Below are 20,816 nucleotides of genomic sequence, written 5' to 3' on the forward strand. Positions count from 1 at the left end.
GCTTTAGATGAACACTGTGCAGAGGTCTCACTACACTAACTTGTAGTTTTAGCTGAACACTGTGAGCAGGACGCACCGCACTAACTTGTAGTTTTAGCTGAACACTGTGAGCAGGACGCACCCCACTAACTTGTAGTTTCAGCTGAACACTGTGAGCAGGACGCACCGCAGTAACTTGTAGTTTTAGCTGAACACTGTGAGCAGGACGCACTGCACTAACTTGTAGCTTTAGATGAACACTGTGCAGAGGTCTCACTACACTAACTTGTAGTTTTAGCTGAACACTATGAGCAGGACGCACCGCACTAACTTGTAGTTTTAGCTGAACACTGTGAGCAGGACGCACCGCACTAACTTGTAGTTTTAGCTGAACACTGTGAGCAGGACGCACCCCACTAACTTGTAGTTTTAGCTGAACACTGTGAGCAGGACGCACCCCACTAACTTGTAGTTTTAGCTGAACACTGAGCAGGACACACCGCACTAACTTGTAGTTTTAGCTAAACACTGTGAGCAGGACACACTGCACTAACTTGTAGCTTGAGATAAACACTGTGCAGAGGTCTCACTACACTAACTTGTAGTTTTAGCTGAACACTGTGAGCAGGACGCACCGCACTAAATTGTAGTTTTAGCTGAACACTGTGAGCAGGACACACCCCACTAACTTGTAGTTTTAGCTAAACACTGTGAGCAGGACGCACTGCACTAACTTGTAGTTTTAGCTGAACACTGTGAGCAGGACGAACTGCACTAACTTGTAGTTTTAGCTGAACACTGAGCAGGACGCACCGCACTAACTTGTAGTTTTAGCTGAACACTGTGAGCAGGACGCACCGCACTAACTTGTAGTTTTAGCTGAACACTGTGAGCAGGACGCACCGCACTAACTTGTAGTTTTAGCTGAACACTGTGAGCAGGACGCACCGCACTAACTTGTAGTTTTAGCTGAACACTGTGAGCAGGACACACCCCACTAACTTGTAGTTTTAGCTAAACACTGTGAGCAGGACGCACTGCACTAACTTGTAGTTTTAGCTGAACACTGTGAGCAGGACGAACTGCACTAACTTGTAGTTTTAGCTGAACACTGTGAGCAGGACGCACCGCACTAACTTGTAGTTTTAGCTGAACACTGTGAGCAGGACGCACCCCACTAACTTGTAGTTTTAGCTGAACACTGTGAGCAGGACGCACCCCACTAACTTGTAGTTTTAGCTGAACACTGTGAGCAGGACGCACCCCACTAACTTGTAGTTTTAGCTGAACACTGTGAGCAGGACGCACTGCACTAACTTGTAGTTTTAGCTGAACACTGTGAGCAGGACGAACTACACTAACTTGTAGTTTTAGCTGAACACTGTGAGCAGGACGCACCGCACTAACTTGTAGTTTTAGCTGAACACTGTGAGCAGGACGCACCCCACTAACATGTAGTTTTAGCTGAACACTGTGAGCAGGACGCACCCCACTAACTTGTAGTTTTAGCTAAACACTGTGAGCAGGACGCACCGCACTAAGACAAGCCTGCCTGTCAGTAAGAAGATAACAGGAACGGATCTAGCTAAACTGAATACAGTGTATATATATATATATATATATATATATATATATATATATATATATATATATATGCAACACCTGGGATGCATATATATATACACAATACACTGTAAGTGCAGCTAACTCACTGATTGTCCTGCCTAATCTAGCTAACTCAAATGAAATGACAATGTCTCTCTGTCTATCTATCTCTCTTTCAACGCCGGAACACACACTACACAGAGCCGCCGTGCAGGCGGCCTTATATAGTGTGGGGCGTGTTCTAAACCCCCTGAGCCATAATTGGCCAAAGCCACTCTGGCTTTGGCCAATTACAGCTCTCTCTACTGACGGCACTGTGATTGGCCAAGCATGCGGGTCATAGTGCATGCTTGGCCAATCATCAGCCAGCAATGCACTGCGATGCCGCAGTGAATTATGGGCCGTGATGCGCCACACGAATTTGGCGCGAACGGCCCATATCGTTCCCAATTCGGCGAACGGGCGAACAGACGATGTTCGAGTCGAACATGGGTTCGACTCGAACACGAAGCTCATCCCTACTGCACAGATCTGGGAGAAATACACAAAATACACCAAGATTCAAAGAATACACCTGACAAGTGGATTTAAACAATATGTTCTGATCCCTGAGTTCAGCTTTAACACAGCAGTGTTACAGTAGTTCTTAATCCACCCTATATTATAGTTTTATTACTTGTTGACCCCACCAGTATATCCTTTATTTATCTAATATGTCTAACAGGCCAAGCTGTCCAGAAAAAGGGGCAACTACCAAATTGCTTGGTTGGCATTCTCCTAAAGGAGCTGCTATATTATGAATAAGGTTTGTATGAATTAGATTGTAAGCTCCTCCAAAACACCATGATTGGGTCTATGTATTCTGTTTACCAGGATCTCACATTATCTTTGTTAAAAAAAATGTACAGTTTATTGAGCCATTTGAATGTCCCCCACCCCTCCTTGTATTACAGCTGCATATTAGTGAACTGTTCACCCTGAAGGGAGATCATTGGATCGGCCTAAGAAAAGTCAGTGATGAATGGATGTGGACAAACGGATCAATCTACACAGGCACAGTAAAGTAAGTGCTATATACAGTGTGTGTGTGTGTGTGTGTGTATATACACACACACACTTCTCCCCCGATAGCTCAGTTTGGCCGGACGGCCAGCTCTAGGAAGGGTTCTGGTCGTCCCAAACATCTTCCATTTAAGGATTATGGAGGCCACTGTGCTCTTAGGAACCTTAAGTGCAGCAAAAAATACATAAAGCCGTGACTCCAGCGCTGTGGGAGGTGATTTCACCACCACAGTTAAAAAAAAGAGCATATATGTCGAAGCATGGGGGCAGCAGGGGCGGAGGAGCGATTTGCTCCTAACTTTTGGGGCGGATGCCCCCATGCTTCGGCCTATATAAATGGTGCAAGTATGTCCATCGTTAGAAGTGGGTGGATGAAGGGAGGTACTCTAATGGTGGGCATACCCACCGATTAATCTATTTTTTTCGTTCAGCCCACAGGCTGCATGAAAAAAAAGATTACAATATATGCCCAACAAGGACCAGCAACGTACTGGTATGTTGCTGGACTTTGAGTGGTTATACCAGAATGATGCCTGCAGGTTTAGGTATCATCTTGGTATCATTCTTTTCAGTCAGCGGTTGGCTTTCATATAAAAGCAATCCTAGCGGCTAATTAGCCTCTAGACTGCTTTTACAAGCAATTGGAGGGAATGTCGCCCCCCCCCCCCCACCGTCTTCCATGTTTTTCTCTGGCTCTCCTGTCCCAACAGGGAACCTGAGAATGCAGCTGGTGATTCGGCCAGCTGACCATAGAGCATGTCAGAGACCAGAATGGCTCCAATCATCTCTATGGCCTAAGAAACCGGAAGCTACGAGCATTTCATGACTTCGATTTTGCCGGATGTAAACAGCGCCATTAGGAAATTGGGAAAGCATTTTATCACACCGATCTTGGTGTGGTCAGATGCTTTGAGGGCAGAGGAGAGATCTAGGGTCTAATAGACCCCATTTTTTTTTTAAAAAGAGTACCTGTCACTACCTATTGCTATCATAGGGGATATTTACATTCCCTGACATAACAATAAAAATGATAAAAAAAATATAAAAAATGAAAGGAACAGTTTAAAAATTAGATAAAAAAAGCAAAAAAAATAATAAAGGGAAAAAAAAAAAAAAAAAGCACCCCTGTCCCCCCCCTGCTCTCGCGCAAAGGCGAACGCAAGCGTTGGTCTGGCGTCAAATGTAAACAGCAATTGCACCATGCATGTGAGGTATCACCGCAAAGGGCAGTAATTTTAGCAGTAGAACTCCTCTGTAAATCTCAAGTGGTAACCTGTAAAGGCTTTTAAAAATGTATGTAGTTTGTCGCCACTGCACGTTTGTGCGCAATTTTAAAGCATGTCATGTTTGGTAACCATGTACTCGGCCTAAGATCATCTTTTTTATTTCATCAAACATTTGGGCAATATAGTGTGTTTTAGTGCATTAAAATTAAAAAAAACTGTGTTTTTTCCCCAAAAAATAGGTTTGAAAAATCGCTGCGCAAATACTGTGTGGAAAAAGAAAAAATGAAACATCCACCATTTTAATCTGTAGGGCCTTTGCTTTAAAAAAAGATATAATGTTTGGGGGTTCAAAGTAATTTTCTTGCAAAAAAAACATATTTTTTCATGTAAACAAATAGTCTCAGAAAGCTTTGTAGTAGCAACTGCAGATTTAAAATCTTCCTTTTAGAACAATCCAAGCATAGTCCCTTCTATAAGAATTGGATAGACTGAGCTTTTCAGGACATCAATACAATGTTCCCTTTTACACACAGCTGACTCTCTGGCACCAGAGGAGTGGCAACAGCCCACAGTCTCTAGAACAGGGGTCTCAAACTGGCGGCCCTCCAGCTGTTGCGGAACTACAAGTCCCATCAAGCCTCTGCCTATGGGAGTCATGCTTGTAACTATCAGCCTTGCAATGCCTCATGGGAATTGTAGTTCTGCTAGAGCTGGAGGGGCGCCAGTTTTAGACATCTGCTCTAGAATCTTTCACACCAGTCTGTACTCACAAATGTCTTCAGATGTCAGTTGCCTCCAGAGTTCAGCCAATATCTTCCTGACACCTCTTTCCCAGTGACTTCAGACTAGATCCTCAAAAGACAGCCCCTCAGTCAGCTCCCAGTGACTTTCATCATCCAGACCCCTCGGCTAACCCAGCTGAGGCCTTCAATATTTTGTATAATGTTAAACTTAATTAAATGTAAATTTAAAAAAAGGAACCCAAAGCATTAAGGCAACATATGGGCAATGTGGCAAAAGTTTTATGGTCCAATTTTTGTGATGTTGTAGTGCAACAAAAACCTGTTGATTTCAACAGGCTGTCTTAATGCAACAGACGTAAACACACATTATTGCATTGCACAAATGTAAATGGGCCCTGAGGCTGGGTTCACACTGGTCCGACAAACGCTCCGACATTGGGAGCTCATGTCGCATGACGTGTGAAATTTAATGTTTCCCTATGGGAGCCGTCCTAACTGGTCCGACACAAGTCGTTCCGACTTTAGAAATGCTCCCTGTACTACTTTGGTCCGACTTTGATCCTACTTCAGTCTATTGACTATCATTGAAGTCGGATCAAAGTCGGATTGCCGTCTTGCATGATCCGACTTTGGCACGCGACTTGTGCTCAGATGTTCTTGAGGGGGAACTCCGCGCCAAATTTTAAATAAAAAACCGGCATGGGTTCCCCCTCCAAGAGCATACCAGGCCCTTGGGTCTGGTATGGACCTTGAGGGGAACCCCCTACGCCGATAAAAACGGCGTGGGGGTCCCCCCCAATCCATACCAGACCCTTATCCGAGCACGCAGCCCGGCCGGACAGGAATGGGGGTGGGGACGAGCGAGCGCCCCCCCCCCCTCCTGAGCCGTACCAGGCCGCATGCCCTCAACATGGGGGGTTGGTGCTTTGGGGGAGGGGGCGCGCTGCGGCCCCCCACCCCAAAGCACCTTGTCCCCATGTTGATGAGGACAAGGGCCTCTTCCCGACAACCCTGGCCGTTGGTTGTCGGGGTCTGCGGGCGGGGGGCTTATCGGAATCCGGGAGCCCCCTTTAATAAGGGAGCCCCCAGATCCCGGCCCCCCACCCTATGTGAATGAGTATGGGGTACAGCGTACCCCTACCCATTCACCTAGGAAAAAAGTGTCAATTTAAAAAAAAAACACTACACAGATTTTTAAAGCATTTTATTAGACAGCTCCGGGGGTCTTCTTCCGACTTCGGGGGTCTCTCCGGTTCTTCTCCACGCTCTCCGGATCTTCTGCCGGGCTCCTCCGCTCTCTTCTGCTCTTTTGCCGCTCTTTTGCTAAAGCGGAGGAGCCCGGTCTTCAATCTTCTGCCTTCTGCCTTCTGCCCTCTTCTCCTGATGTTGACACGACGCTCTCTGGGGCTAGAATGCTCTCTGTGCGCTCTGCTCTGACTTATATAGGCGGTGACCCCGCCCCCTTATGCCGTCACAGTCCCTGGGCATGCTGGGACTGTGACGTTTTAGGGGGCGTGGTCATCGGGTGATGACCACGCCCCCTAAAACGTCACAGTCCCAGCATGCCCAGGGACTGTGATGGCATAAGGGGGCGGGGTCACCGCCTATATAAGTCAGAGCAGAGCGCACAGAGAGCATTCTAGCCCCAGAGAGCGTCGTGTCAACATCAGGAGAAGAGGGCAGAAGGCAGAAGGCAGAAGGCAGAAGATTGAAGACCGGGCTCCTCCGCTTTAGCAAAAGAGCGGCAAAAGAGCAGAAGAGAGCGGAGGAGCCCGGCAGAAGATCCGGAGAGCGTGGAGAAGAACCGGAGAGACCCCCGAAGTCGGAAGAAGACCCCCGGAGCTGTCTAATAAAATGCTTTAAAAATCTGTGTAGTGTTTTTTTTTTAAATTGACACTTTTTTCCTAGGTGAATGGGTAGGGGTACGCTGTACCCCATACTCATTCACATAGGGTGGGGGGCCGGGATCTGGGGGCTCCCTTATTAAAGGGGGCTCCCGGATTCCGATAAGCCCCCCGCCCGCAGACCCCGACAACCAACGGCCAGGGTTGTCGGGAAGAGGCCCTTGTCCTCATCGACATGGGGACAAGGTGCTTTGGGGTGGGGGGGCCGCAGCGCGCCCCCCTCCCCCAAGGCACCACCCCCCATGTTGAGGGCATGCGGCCTGGTACGGTTCAGGAGGGGGGGGGCGCTCGCTCGTCCCCACCCCCATTCCTGTCCGGCCGGGCTGCGTGCTCGGATAAGGGTCTGGTATGGATTGGGGGCGACCCCCCACGCCGTTTTTTTCGGCGTAGGGGGTTCCCCTCAAGGTCCATACCAGACCCAAGGGCCTGGTATGCCTCTGGAGGGGGAACCCATGCCGGTTTTTTATTTAAAATTTGGCGCGGAGTTCCCCCTTAAAGATTCATACCAAACACAGTGCCGGCATTGGCGGGGATCCAAGTCGGATCCCCGTTCATTGAAAGTCGGACACATGCCGGCTTCATGTCGCAGGGCAAAGTCGGATCCAAAGTAGGACGGCTGTCGTGTCGCACCAGTGTGAACCCAGCCTCACTCTCAGGAGCTCAAAGAATTCAACCGTGGTACCGTGATAGACTTATTGCACAGGTGGCAACCTGTCTGAAATTTCCTTGCTACTAAATATTCCACAGTCAACTGTTAGTGGTATTATAACAGAGTGGAAGCAAGGGGGAACAACAGCAACTCAGCCATGAAATGGTAGGCCAGTAAAACGATAGAGCGTAGTTAGCGCATGCTGAAGTGCACAATGCTCAGAAGTCGCCAACTGTCTGTAGAGTCAATAGCTACAGACCTCCAAACTTTGTGTGGCCTTCAGATTAGCACAACAATGAGCAGAGAGCTTCATGGAATGGGTTTCCATGGCTGAGCAGCTGCATCGAAGCCTTACATCACCAAGTGCAATGCAAAGAGTTGGACGCAGTGGTGTAAAACACGCTGCCACTGAACTGTAGAGCAGTGGAGACATGTTCTCTGGAGTGACAAATCACTCTTCTCTGTCTGGCAATCCAATGGATGTGTCCAGGTTTGACGGCTGCCAGGAAAACAATGCTTACCTGACTGCATTGTGCCAAGTGTAATGTTTGATGGAGGGGGGATTATGGTGTGGGGTTGTTTTTCAGGTGTTGGTCTTGGCCCCTTAGTTCCAATGAAGGGAACTCTTAAGGTGTCAGCATATCAAGACATTTTGGACAATTTCATGCTCCCAACTTTGTGGAAACAGTTTGGGGATGGCCCCTTCCTGTTCCAACATGACTGCGCACCAGTGCACAAAGCAAGGTCCATAAAGACATGGGTGAGCGAGTTTGGGGTGGAGGAACTTGACTGGCCTGCACAGTCCTGACCTCAACTCGATAGAACACCATTGGGATGAATTAGAGTGGAGACTGCGAACCAAGCCTTCTCATCCAACATCAGTGCCTGACCTCACAAATGCGCTTCTGGAAGAATGGTCAAACATTCCCATAGACACACTCCTAAACCTTGTGGACAGCCTTTCCAGAAGAGTTGAAGCTAATATAGCTGTAAAGGGTGGGCCAACTCAATATTGAACACTACAGACTAAAGCCTCGTACACATAATTGGCTTTTCGGCAGGGAATTGTGTGATGACAGACTGTTTGCCTAAAATCCGACCGTTAGTATGCTCCATCAGACAATTGTTTTCCAACTTTCCGCCAACAAATGTTGGATAGCAGGCTAGTAAATTTTTGGCTTTTTTCGTATCGTCTGTACACAAGTCCGTCACACAAAAGTCCAAAGTACAAACACACATGCTCGGAAGCAAGGATGAGCCAGAAGCGGTCAGTCTTGTAAACTAGCGTTCATAATGGAGATTTAACGTTTGTGACGCGGCAAATTATGAATTGTCGAAATGCAGCGCACAATTCTCTTTAATGGGATAAAAATGAAGCTGCATTGCTGGTGATACTGATGGAGTTATGCCAAATGTATTTTAAAAGGCATTTGTTTCGTACGATCTGAAAATTGCGAATCAGCGCTCACCAAACTTCTACTAACACAAAATTAGCAGAAGGATCCCAAAGGGTGGCGCCTGACAATTGAACTTCCTCTTTATCGGCTCGTAGTACATCACCACGTTCGTGTTTGTTTGGCTCACAATTGTGTGCCGTTAGTATGCAAGACAAAATCCAGGCACACGCCCTTCAGACAAAAGTCTGACGCTCTGTTGGCCAACAATCCGATCGTGTGCACGAGGATTTAGACTGGGATGCCATTAAAGCTCATGTGCGTGTAAAGGAAGGCAATATAGTGTATGATAAAGCACAGCCATGGCCCTCTAACTGGAACTTACTGCAAGCAGAATGAAAGCATTCATAGTGCAGAATAAGCATGAGAGCAGGTGTGTTTGGATCCCATCCTGAACTCACTTGAGCGACCTCGCCAAGAAACTGAACAAAATATTACAGCGTGCACATACAAAAGTTTGCCAAGAAACTGTCAGCTGTACTAGGCCAATTGTCTGCAGTCAGGGCATTCCCTGCTCTGCAGCCACATGTATATAAGGGGTGTGTATACACCTGTCTTTGGAATGTGAAATGCCACAGCTAGTTATGACTGGCCCAGTACAGTGAGCAAGCTTGTAGAATAATTATTACATAGTTGGCAACATTGTAAAAAAAATTTTAGGGACACCTTTTTGGCTGTAGGCGAAGCGTGCAGTGGTGAAAAATGGGCGTGGTTTATGCGAAATAGTGGGTGTGTCTTAAATGGGCATGGCTCAAAGGTTGTGTGGTTAGAGTCTGAGATGAATGAGGGATGGAGAGGGAAAGGGATGGAGAGACAGCGGCCCAGATCCTACACAACAATGGAAATATGTGTATTCTAGAAAGTTTAACAATCAGCAGATAAAGATACTCCAAACACCTGGTTAGCACTTCAATCATCCCGGCACCATGGTTGTTATGGTGTCAGGATGATTGAAGTGCATTATTTCTATTATTACATTGTAATATAAAATGAAATAACTCAACTCACCGTAATGCTGAATCAGTGGGATCCCTGAGCATGTCACCAGCCGTCCGTCCTTGCATCAGGTGTCCCAGCAGAGTCCGTCCTTGCATCAGGTGTCCCAGCAGAGTCCGTCCTTGAATCAGGTGCCCCCAGCAGAGTCCGTCCTTGCATCAGATGTCCCAAGCGGAGCCCCCCTTACATCAGGTGTCCCCAGCGGAGCCCCCCCTTACATCAGGTGTCCCCAGCGGAGCCCCCCCTTACATCAGGTGTCCCCAGCGGAGCCCCCCCTTACATCAAGTGTCCCCAGTGGAGCCCCCCTTACATCAGGTGTCCCCAGCGGAGCCCCCCCTTACATCAGGTGTCCCCAGCGGAGCCCCCCTTACATCAGGTGTCCCCAGCGGAGCCCCCCTTACATCAGGTGTCCCCAGCGGAGCCCCCCTTACATCAGGTGTCCCCAGCGGAGCCCCCCTTACATCAGGTGTCCCCAGCGGAGCCCCCCCTTACATCAGGTGTCCAGAGTGGAGCCCCCCCTTACATCAGATGTCTACAGCTGTGCCCCCTTACATCAGGAGTCCCCAGCGGAGCCCCACCTTACATCATGTGTCCCCAGCAGAGCCCCCCTTACATCAGGTGTCCCCAGCGGAGCCTCCCCTTACATTAGATGTCCCCAGCGGAGCCCCCCTTACATCAGGTGTCCCCAGCGGAGCCCCCCTCACATCAGGTGTCCCCAGCGCTGCCCCCCTCACATCAGATGTCCCCAGCAGAGTCCCCCTTTACATCAGGTGTCCCCAACGGAGCCCCCCTTTACATCAGGTGTCCACAGCGGAGCCCCCCTTTACATCAGGTGTCCCCAGGGGAGCACCCCTCACATCAGGAGTCCCCAGCGGAGCCCCCCTCACATCAGGAGTCCCCAGCTGAGCCCCCCTCACATCAGGTGTCCCGAGCGGAGCCCCCCCTTACATCAGGTGTCCCCAGTGGAGCTCCCCCTCACATCAGGAGTCCCCAGCGGAGCCCCCCTCACATCAGGAGTCCCCAGCGGAGCCCCCCTCACATCAGGAGTCCCCAGCGGAGCCCCCCGCACATCAGGAGTCCCCAACCAAGGCCCCCTCACATCAGGTGTCCCGAGCGGAGCCCCCCTTACATCAGGTGTCCCCAGCGGAGCTCCCCCTCACAGCAGGAGTCCCCAGCGGAGCCCCCCTCACATCAGGAGTCCCCAGCGGAGCTCCCCCTCACATCAGGAGTCCTCAGCGGAACACCCCCTCACATCAGGAGTCCCCAGCGGAGCCCCCCCTCACATCAGGAGTCCCCAGCGGAGCCCCCCTCAAATCAGGAGTCCCCAGCGGAGCCCCCCCTCACATCAGGAGTCCCCAGCGGAGCCCCCCGCACATCAGGAGTCCCCAACCAAGGCCCCCTCACATCAGGAGTCCTCAGCGGAGCCCCCATCACATCAGGAGTCCCCAGCGGAGCCCCCCTCACATCAGGTGTCCCCAGCGGAGCCCCCCTCACATCAGTAGTCCTCAGCGGAGCCCCCCTCACATCAGGTGTCCCGAGCGGAGCCCCCCCTCACATCAGGAGTCCCCAGCGGAGCCCCCCTCACATCAGGATTCCCCAGCGGTGCCCCCCCTTACATGAGGAGTCCCCAGCGGAGCCCCCCTTTACATCAGGTGTCCCTAGCGGAGCCCCCCTCACATCAGGAGTCCCCAGCGGAGCCCCCCTCACATCAGGAGTCCCCAGCTGAGCCCCCCTCACATCAGGTGTCCCGAGCGGAGCCCCCCTTACATCAGGTGTCCCCAGCGGAGCTCCCCCTCACATCAGGAGTCCCCAGTGGAGCCCCCCTCACATCAGGAGTCCCCAGCGGAGCCCCCCCTCACATCAGGAGTCCCCAGCGGAGCCCCCCTCACATCAGGAGTCCCCAGCGGAGCCCCCCGCACATCAGGAGTCCCCAACCAAGGCCCCCTCACATCAGGAGTCCTCAGCGGAGCCCCCATCACATCAGGAGTCCCCAGCGGAGCCCCCCTCACATCAGGTGTCCCCAGCGGAGACCCCTTCACATCAGTAGTCCTCAGCGGAGCCCCCCTCACATCAGGTGTCCCAAGCGGAGCCCCACCTTACATCAGGTGTCCCCAGCGGAGCTCCACCTCACATTAGTCCCCAGCGGAGCCCCCCCTCACATCAGGAGTCCCCAGCGGAGCCCCCCTCACATCAGGATTCCCCAGCGGTGCCCCCCTTACATGAGGAGTCCCCAGCGGAGCCCCCTTTACATCAGGTGTCCCCAGCGGAGCCCCCCCTCACATCAGGAGTCCCCAGCGGAGCCCCCCCTCACATCAGGAGTCCCCAGCGGAGCCCCCCTCACATCAGGAGTCCCCAGCGGAGCCCCCTCACATCAGGAGTCCTCAGCGGAACACCCCCTCACATCAGGAGTCCCCAGCGGAGCCCCCCCTCACATCAGGAGTCCCCAGCGGAGCCCCCCTCAAATCAGGAGTCCCCAGCGGAGCCCCCCCTCACATCAGGAGTCCCCAGCGGAGCCCCCCTCACATCAGGAGTCCCCAGCGGAGCCCCCCGCACATGAGGAGTCCCCAACCAAGGCCCCCTCACATCAGGAGTCCTCAGCGGAGCCCCCATCACATCAGGAGTCCTCAGCGGAGCCCCCCTCACATCAGTAGTCCTCAGCGGAGCCCCCCTCACATCAGGTGTCCCGAGCGGAGCCCCCCTTATATCAGGTGTCCCCAGCGGAGCTCCACCTCACATTAGTCCCCAGCGGAGCCCCCCCTCACATCAGGAGTCCCCAGCGGAGCCCCCCTCACATCAGGATTCCCCAGCGGTGCCCCCCCTTACATGAGGAGTCCCCAGCGGAGCCCCCCTTTACAACAGGTGTCCCCAGCGGAGCCCCCCCTCACATCAGGTGTCCCCAGCGGAGCCCCCCCTCACATCAGGAGTCCTCAGCGGAGCCCCCCCTCACATCAGGTGTCCCGAGCGGAGCCCCCCCTTACATCAGGTGTCCCCAGCGGAGCTCCCCCTCACATCAGGAGTCCCCAGCGGAGCCCCCCCTTACATCAGGAATCCCCAGCGGAGCCCCCCCTCACATCAGGAGTCCCCAGCGGAGCCCCCCTCACATCAGGAGTCCTCAGCGGAGCCCCCCTCACATCAGGAGTCCTCAGCGGAGCCCCCCTCACATCAGGAGTCCTCAGCGGAGCCACCCTCACATCAGGAGTCCTCAGCGGAGCCCCCCCTCACATCAGGTGTCCCCAGCAGAACCCCCCCTCACATCAGGAGTCCCCAGCTGAGCCCCCCTCACATCAGGAGTCCCCAGCGGAGCCCCCCTGAAATCAGGAGTCCCCAGCGGAGCCCCCCTTTACATCAGGTGTCCCCCGCAGAGCCCCCCTCACATCAGGTGTCCCCAGCGGAGCCCCCCTCACATCAGGAGTCCCCAGTGGAGCCCCCCTCACATCAGGTGTCCCGAGCGGAGCCCCCCCTTACATCAGGTGTCCCCAGCGGAGCCCCCCTTACATCAGGTGTCCCCAGCGGAGCCCCCCTTACATCAGGTGTCCCCAGCGGAGCCCCCCCTCACATCAGGAGTCCCCAATGGAGCCCCCCTCAAATCAGGAGTCCCCAGCGGAGCCCCCCAGCCATCTTCCTGGTCTTCTTAAAAATGACGGCCGCGGACATTTCCCGGGAAACAATAAAATCAGGAATAGAGTCTAAATCCTGGGAATGTCCCAGGAAATCCAGGACAGTTGGTAACTATGTTATTTTACCGGATTTAAAAAGCATAGTTTGTGCAGCGCTTAACAAAATGAAGACAAACATTACAATACAATTTAGTACAAAAGGAATCAGAGGGCCCTGAATATTAGAGCTTACAATCTAAGAGGAAGTGATACAAAAGATAAGATCCAAACACACCTGAGCTCATCACTAATGCAGACCTGGGATACTAAATGTTTTTATAAAATCACATAGGCATTACAATCAAAAGTATCACAACTATATTCTAGATGTAGAGTATTTAAAGTGCTTGTAAACCTCTGAGATGAAATATCAGCAAAGCGTATCTCTCTATAGTGTTTACGTGTCTCAATCCAGAGCACCAAATGTCATTTTTGTCTGCTGCTTCCTTCCTCAGCTATAAGCATGCGTTACACCTGACAAGTTTTCCTGACACCAAGAGAAAAATGTTTTTTTTGTCTTTCTGTTTTTCCCTCTTTACTCTGCCCTCTATTTCCCACCCTTTCTCCGTTACACAGATTTGTTTTAATCCAATATGGTGATTACAATGGTTTTATGGTGTATGTTCTTGAGTATGTTTCTATTTACTAATATAACACTAACATAACACTAAATAACACTTTGCAATGTTCTGAATAAAAGAATTTTGACTGAGTACAGAGTGCGGCCATTTCTTCTTTTTAAGAGAAAAATGGTGACAGTGGTGGGAGCTCCAGCAAGCAACCTGTGGTTGACAGCTGTAGCTGTTTCTGTGTGCTGCTTGAAAGGGGGGGTGTTCCTTCCCTCCAATTAGCTCTCAGCCATCCCCACTGAGATCTGCTGAGTGCAACTTCAGCTCCCCACCCCCCTGCTTTCTGAAAGCTTGGAGATCCTCTGTAAATTCTGGATTTTGAATGGCTGTAAAGATGAGAAGACTGTAGATAAACGGGTACAACATACGTAGGAGAATTTGTTACATCTGTGTATCACCTGTGTATCACCTACAGATGACAAGGAGAAGGCGGCTGTGGTAAATGCTTTCTTCTCCTCAGTCTTCACACAGGAAAAGGAGGGATATACTGACCACGACAGTATTGTTAGCAACATGCCCAAGGATCTACCCTTGTGGCTAACAGAGGCCAGAGTCCGGAAAAGGATTAGAGAAGCTAAACATAACTAAATCCCCAGGATCAGATGGCTTACACCCGAGAGTCCTTAAAGAACTTAGTCAGGTTATAGCCAGACCACTATTCCTAATCTTCAAGGACAGCCTACTGACAGGATTGGCACCAGGTGATTAGCGAAAAGCCCAGGTGGTACCAATATTCAAAAAAGGCAGAGATATATTCCTAGGATCTATAGGCCTGTCAGTCTTACATCGGTAGTTTGTAAACTATTTGAGGGGATGATAAAGGACTATATCCAAGAATTTGCTGATGAAAATCGTATCATTAGCTGTAATCAGCACGGGTTTCCGAAAGGTTTCTCTTGCCAAACCAACCTTAACATTCTACGAGGAAGTGAGCTGCCATCTGGACAATGGTAGGCCGGTGGATGTGGTGTATCTGGATTTTGCAAAAGCATTTGATACAGTCCCCCACAAATGCTTAATCTACAAGCTGAGGTCTGTAGACATGGACCATAAGCTTTGCTCTTGGATAGAAAACTGGCTACGGGGTCGTGTCCAAGGGTTGTGATAAATAACTTATACTCAGAATGGTCTAGAGTTGTTGTGGGGTACCCCAAGGCTCTGTCCTGGGACCAATTCTGTTTAATTTATTTATAAATGATATAGAGGATGGGATAAATAGCTCGATCTCAGTATTTGCTGATGACACAAAAATATGATGCAAGCCATCATTAGGCTGAAAAAACAAAACAAACCCATCAGAGAGATAGCAAAAAACATTAGGTGTGGCCAAATCAACTGTTTGGAACATCCTTAAAAAGAAAGAACGTAGCGGTGAGCTCAGCAACACCAAAAGACCCGGAAGACCACGGAAAACAACTGTGGTGGATGACCGAAGAATGGTGAAGAAAACACCCTTCACAACAGTTGGCCAGATCAAGAACACTCTCCAGGAGGTAGGTGTATGTGTGTCAAAGTCAACAATCAAGAGAAGACTTCATCAGAGTGAATACAGAGGGCTTACCACAAGATGTAAACCATTGGTGAGCCTCACAAACAGTAAGGCCAGATTAGAGTTTGCCAAACAACATCTAAAAAAGCCTTTACATTTCTGGAACAACATCCTGTGTATAGATAAGACCAAGATAAACTTGTACCAGAATGATGTGAAGAGAGCAGTATGGAGAAGGAAAGGAACTGCTCATGATCCAAAGCATACCACCTCATCAGTGAAGCATGGTGGTGGTAGTGTCATGGAGTGGGCATGTATGGCTGCCAATGGAACTGGTTCTCTTGTATTTATTGATGATGTGACTGCTGACAAATGCAGCAGGATGAATTCTGAAGTGTTTCGGGCAATATTATCTGCTCATATTTGGCAAAATGCTTCAGAACTCATTGGACGGCGCTTCACAGTGCAGATGGACAATGACCCGAAGCATACTGTGAAAGCAACCAAAGAGCTTTTTTAAGGGAAAGAAGTGGAATGTTATGCAATGGCCAAGCCAATCACCTGACCTGAATCCGATTGAGCATGCATTTCACTTGCTGAAGACAAAACTGAAGGGAAAATGCCCCAAGAACAATCAGGAACTGAAGACAGTTGCAGTAGAGGCCTGGCAGGGTATCACCAGGGATGAAACCCAACGTCTGGTGATGTCTATGCATTCCAGACTTCAGGCTGTAATTGACTGCAAAAGATTTGCAACCAAGTATTAAAAAGTGAAAGTTTGATGGATGATTGTTAATCTGTCCCATTACTTTTGGTCCCTTAAAAAGTGGGAAGCACATATACAAACTGTTGTAATTCCTACACTGTTCACCTGATTTGGATGTAAATACCCTCAAATTAAAGCTGAAAGTCTGCAGTTAAAGGACATCTTGTTTGTTTCATTTCAAATCCATTGTGATGGTGCATAGAGCCAAAAAAATTGAATTGTGTCCATGTCCCAATATTTATGGACCTGACCTGCCACAGCCTTTCCAACAACAGCTTGGAAGGAGATGGATGCTCCATAACGCTGGATTGTCTCAGCTTTAACACTTTCCTGAGACAAGCAACAGCAAGAGGACTGCAAAGGCTGACACATCCCCACTCCCTCTAGATTCCTCTTGGGCTGTTTGTCTTGGAAATATCCTCAGAACAGAGATAATCTGCCATTATGAATTGTCCTTCCTAGCTGTTGTCAGATCGGCCGTGGCAGAAGGGGAGCAGGCAGGTCAGACCTTATAACTACAGCTAGAAAGCACCTAGCAATATAGTACAAAATATAACGTGTACATTGATAGAGAAGAGAACAGTATCAAAAATATGATAGATCTTTAGGAATATCATAACTCTCCTTCTTCCCACTATAAGAAATTTGCAGACTGTTGACTGAGAGCAACTCAGCAGAGCTTGATTGGCTCAGAGTGTTGCCTTTTCCTCTCACAATCTGTCTGCTCTGCAGAAGATTACAGATGGCTGACATCAGGGCAGATTCAGGGTTCTACGTGATGTCTATGTTGGATATAATGAAGTTCATCTTATATCATTAAAACTGAAAATTGGATTTAATAAACGTTCATAACTTTATTGCATTCTTTCAAATTTTGTTGCATTCTTTCAAAAATGGTGGCCATGCAACTCCTTAAATTTCCATTGGCGAGAATTCTTTTTTGGTAAATAGCATTGTGTTGTCTATTGTAAATCTACAATAACTTGTTCTCTTTATCTACAGCTATGATGGGCCACAGATGGACTGTGCATACCTTAACGGTGAGACTGGTGCTCTAGAGTGCTCTTCACAAAGGCCATGGATATGTAAGAAGTCTCTGTAATGGGTCAGACATGTCCACGTGGGTGGCACTGACCAACAGAAAGTCTCTTATGATGGAACCGTACTCTGGAGTCCAGATATGATTTCTCAACCTGGGAAAGAAGGACACTGAAGGATTTGTACTGTATCTAGAAGAGACTGGAACAATTCAAGAGCACTGCACTTTTAATTGCTTCCCATGAGCTTTTGCACTAGCAATAATATGTTAGGATTGGATGGTGCTCCCGGGGTCAAAATGTGGTCTTTTTTTTAAACCTAGGACTGAATGATACCATAGGGCATGTACAGTAGAGACTGGAAGACGTAAAGAAAACTTGAAAGAATACCCAGCAAAGGCAGGCCAAATGTGAATATTGGGTGTATGTGCACATCATCCTCCATTTGTACTTCCCATTCTGGTGCTCATTGCCCTGTTACCTGCTTCCCAGGGAGATGTGCTAAGCCCTATGACAAAAAATCATTTGAAAACAGGAAACCTGTATAAATGAGCCTACAGCATCAGCTATTGACTGGGAATTGTTATTGAAGTTTAAAAGTTAAAGCTTCTAGCTTGGAACATCTATTATTATTATACAGGTTTTATATAGCGCCAACAGTTTGCGCAGCGCTTTACAACATGAGGGCAGACAGTACAGTTACAATACAATTTGGTACAAGAGGAATCAGAGGGCCCTGCTCGTTAGAGCTTACAATCTATAATGAAACTGTACACCGTGGTCCAGACATGACGTCCGTTTACAAAAATAGGAGACTGAATGACACTAAGTGGACTTTGCATCATTAGTTTTTGCTTTTTAAATAATTTAAATAAGTATTTTTGCATTGAAATAAACTTTTGTTTGTCTGTATGTGTTACCATTATTTATACATGATATTTGCTTATTCCATAGGCAGGCTTTGCTTCCTACTTAGAAGTGTTTAATATTAAAAGAGACCCTAAAAGAAATTACCAGCAGTTAAAGTCTTTTGTTAGAGGAGACTGGGGAAGTAGCTATTTTTTAATCTGTACACTGACTGCTGAGCATGTGCATTACAGTGTACAGCCCTATCTTGGTTTTTCTACTGTTATTTAGTAAATTTGAATTGCTGCATGGTATTAGTTCATATTTATCACTTCACAGCATAGCAGTCAATCATCCTTGTGGAGAGGCTCTGTTGTTTCACATTCATGACCTAGCAACCAGACTAACTCACTGCTATGCTGCGAAAAAACTAAAGTAGCAAGACGTCATTACACTCGCTACTGTATATGTCAGAGGGGCGCAACTCTTCCTCAATTGGCAGATATGAACTGTCTGAATTTTTAATATGTAGTAAGATTCAACAAGTACTGGTAATGCTGGGCTTTCCTGTCGAAGTCCAGCATGTTTTCTAAGCATTTTGGTGGTGCAATGTTTTATATATATATAAAAAAAACAGTTTGTAAACCCAACAAAAAATTAAATCCATGATCCAGTATACTTCCCTTTAAAAAGTGCTGGCCACACTGCTGGTTTCACCATATGAGCCACATACCTGCAACAAACATGCAGCCAGGAGAGTCAAACATTTCTTAATCTAGTGTATCTTGACTATTTCTAGGAACTGGATGACAGGCCCCTGATCAGCCTTTGGGTAGTAGTCAGAATTTGGGGCTTTCTTTCTTTGGATGTTAAGAATGACAGCCCTGGAACCAGAAGCAGAAGATGAAACAACCCTCTGTGTGAAAACACTTAGGACCTGCATAAAAAGGCTTTTGTTTTCATCAACAAGCTCTGCTTTTCCACATTTATGGAAATACAAAACCCACTTCAAGAAAGTCAAATGCAGGTCAGGAGGTCAATTGCAGGTTAAATGCTTCTGTCAATGAATTCTGAATGTTCAAGGAAGCAGGTCAAACTGGATTCAAACTGATGCCTCAACTGCTTGACACAAGACTTTGGCCTGTTGACACAGGCCTTTTCTGTTGTTGGGGTCAGTGTGGCTCCAACAGCTCCTAGGATGTAGAGGAATTCAAATTCCTGGCATGTCTGTGTGGTTTTATGAAGATTATTTTTGATAGGTCGATCTCATAGAAGCGTTCCTATTAGTGGCGGCCCATCGGGGGTGCATGGGGCCGCCCCCCCCCCTATCGATGCATCCAGCTCGCCCATCTACATACAGGGCGCCGGACTATGGATTCCAATGGGGGGTGTGTTTTTTTGAAGCATGTGATTAGAGTCAGAGGCTCTAATAGGCTTCAAAAAAGGGTGGGCTCGGGGCACAGAGCACTGTTACAATAGCAAAATAATATTCACCATTTTCACACTGATCCTCCTCCTGGCCAATCAGGAAACAGGTCATGAGACCCGTCACCCGATTTACCAAAAGGAGATCCAATCTGATTGGCCACCAGGAGAAGGAGGGAGGAAAGGCTGGGGAACCGAGACCCGTCCGCAACCTGGGAAGAAGCCGCCACCACTACCCAAAGTGCTGCCCGCGAGATCGGGTAAGTTCTGCCCCATCTTACTGACTGAACAATGGGGGGGTGGATTGTTTGCCGCCCCCCCCAAAAAAAACCACCAGCCGCCACTGGTTCCTACAAAACTTGCATCCGTTGGCAGCATGAACGGGCTGTGCTTCTCCTTTTTAAAGTGATATTTCTTAAAATAAAAAAGATGTTATATTTACCTGCTCTGTGCAATGATATTGCACAGTAGAAGTCCTTACCTCCTCCTTTGGTGGTCCCCTGCCAGAGCTGTCAGTTACGCTCTCCTCTGAGCGCTCCTTCAGCAAGCTCTAAGAGGGCATTCTTGCAGGCACTATCTTGGGATGGGTTGTATGCATCTATAGACACACACAGTACCAGCAAGCCACGCCCCAACTCACTTCTCACAGAAGTTTGACAGTCAGCAGCAGGAACCTAGGAACAGAGGAGACCAAAAAGTGAGGAGACCAAAAAGAGAGGAGAGCGGTGCTGCAGCCAAGCAGGGCCGGTACAAGGCAGGGGCGGAAGGGGCGGATGCCCTGGGTGGGACAGTTTACTAGAGGAAGGGGGGCGCAGGTGAAATGGCTGGACTATACACACAGGCTAGAATACTGCACAGCCAGTCAGAGCTGCTATGATGATGTCTATGCCATGCGCTCCTGCACCCGGCACAAGTGAGGACAAGCCCTTCACTTCCCTGTCAGGCGGAGCAATCTCCGCCCGACTGCTGTTGTTCTGACGAGAAAGTCCCCCCTCCATGGGATAGTGTTAGGCTGTCCGCCCTGTACTGCGCAGGCGCAGCGCTGTTCTGACAAGAAACGTCCGCCCTGAACAGCCGTTCATCTTCAGAGACTTTCGGCGTCTCCTTTGTGCGCCTGCGCAGTACAGGGCGAACACTATCCGATGGGGGACGTTTCTCATCAGGAGCGAGTATGATCTGGAGGAGGAGGAACCGAGCAATAGTAAGTAAGCCATCTGCAGATGAATTCGTTTTTGTTAACTCCTTTTTTGGGGGCCGGTTAATATATTACCAATGGTATTTTTTTAATATGCATGAAGGGTAGTTAATGTGTATTATCAATGCTGCATTAGTGGCAAGTGGCAGTTATTT

The 20,816-nt window shown here is 48.9% G+C and overlaps 1 protein-coding gene across 1 annotated transcript in view; it reads left to right on the forward strand.

The window, feature by feature from the left end:
* The window catches only part of LOC141141358 (C-type lectin domain family 2 member B-like), a 53,081-nt gene extending 34,974 nt beyond the window's left edge, over nucleotides 1-18,107 (forward strand). The window contains exons 4-5 of the mRNA XM_073629023.1: nucleotides 2,538-2,647; nucleotides 17,161-18,107. Coding sequence (XP_073485124.1) covers nucleotides 2,538-2,647; nucleotides 17,161-17,260 — 210 coding nt within the window. The 3' untranslated portion in view covers nucleotides 17,261-18,107. The remainder of the gene's footprint in view (nucleotides 1-2,537; nucleotides 2,648-17,160) is intronic.
* Nucleotides 18,108-20,816: the final 2,709 nt, after the last annotated feature.

The sequence above is a fragment of the Aquarana catesbeiana genome, linkage group LG04 (assembly GCF_042186555.1).
Source record: "Aquarana catesbeiana isolate 2022-GZ linkage group LG04, ASM4218655v1, whole genome shotgun sequence".
NCBI lineage: Eukaryota > Metazoa > Chordata > Amphibia > Anura > Ranidae > Aquarana > Aquarana catesbeiana.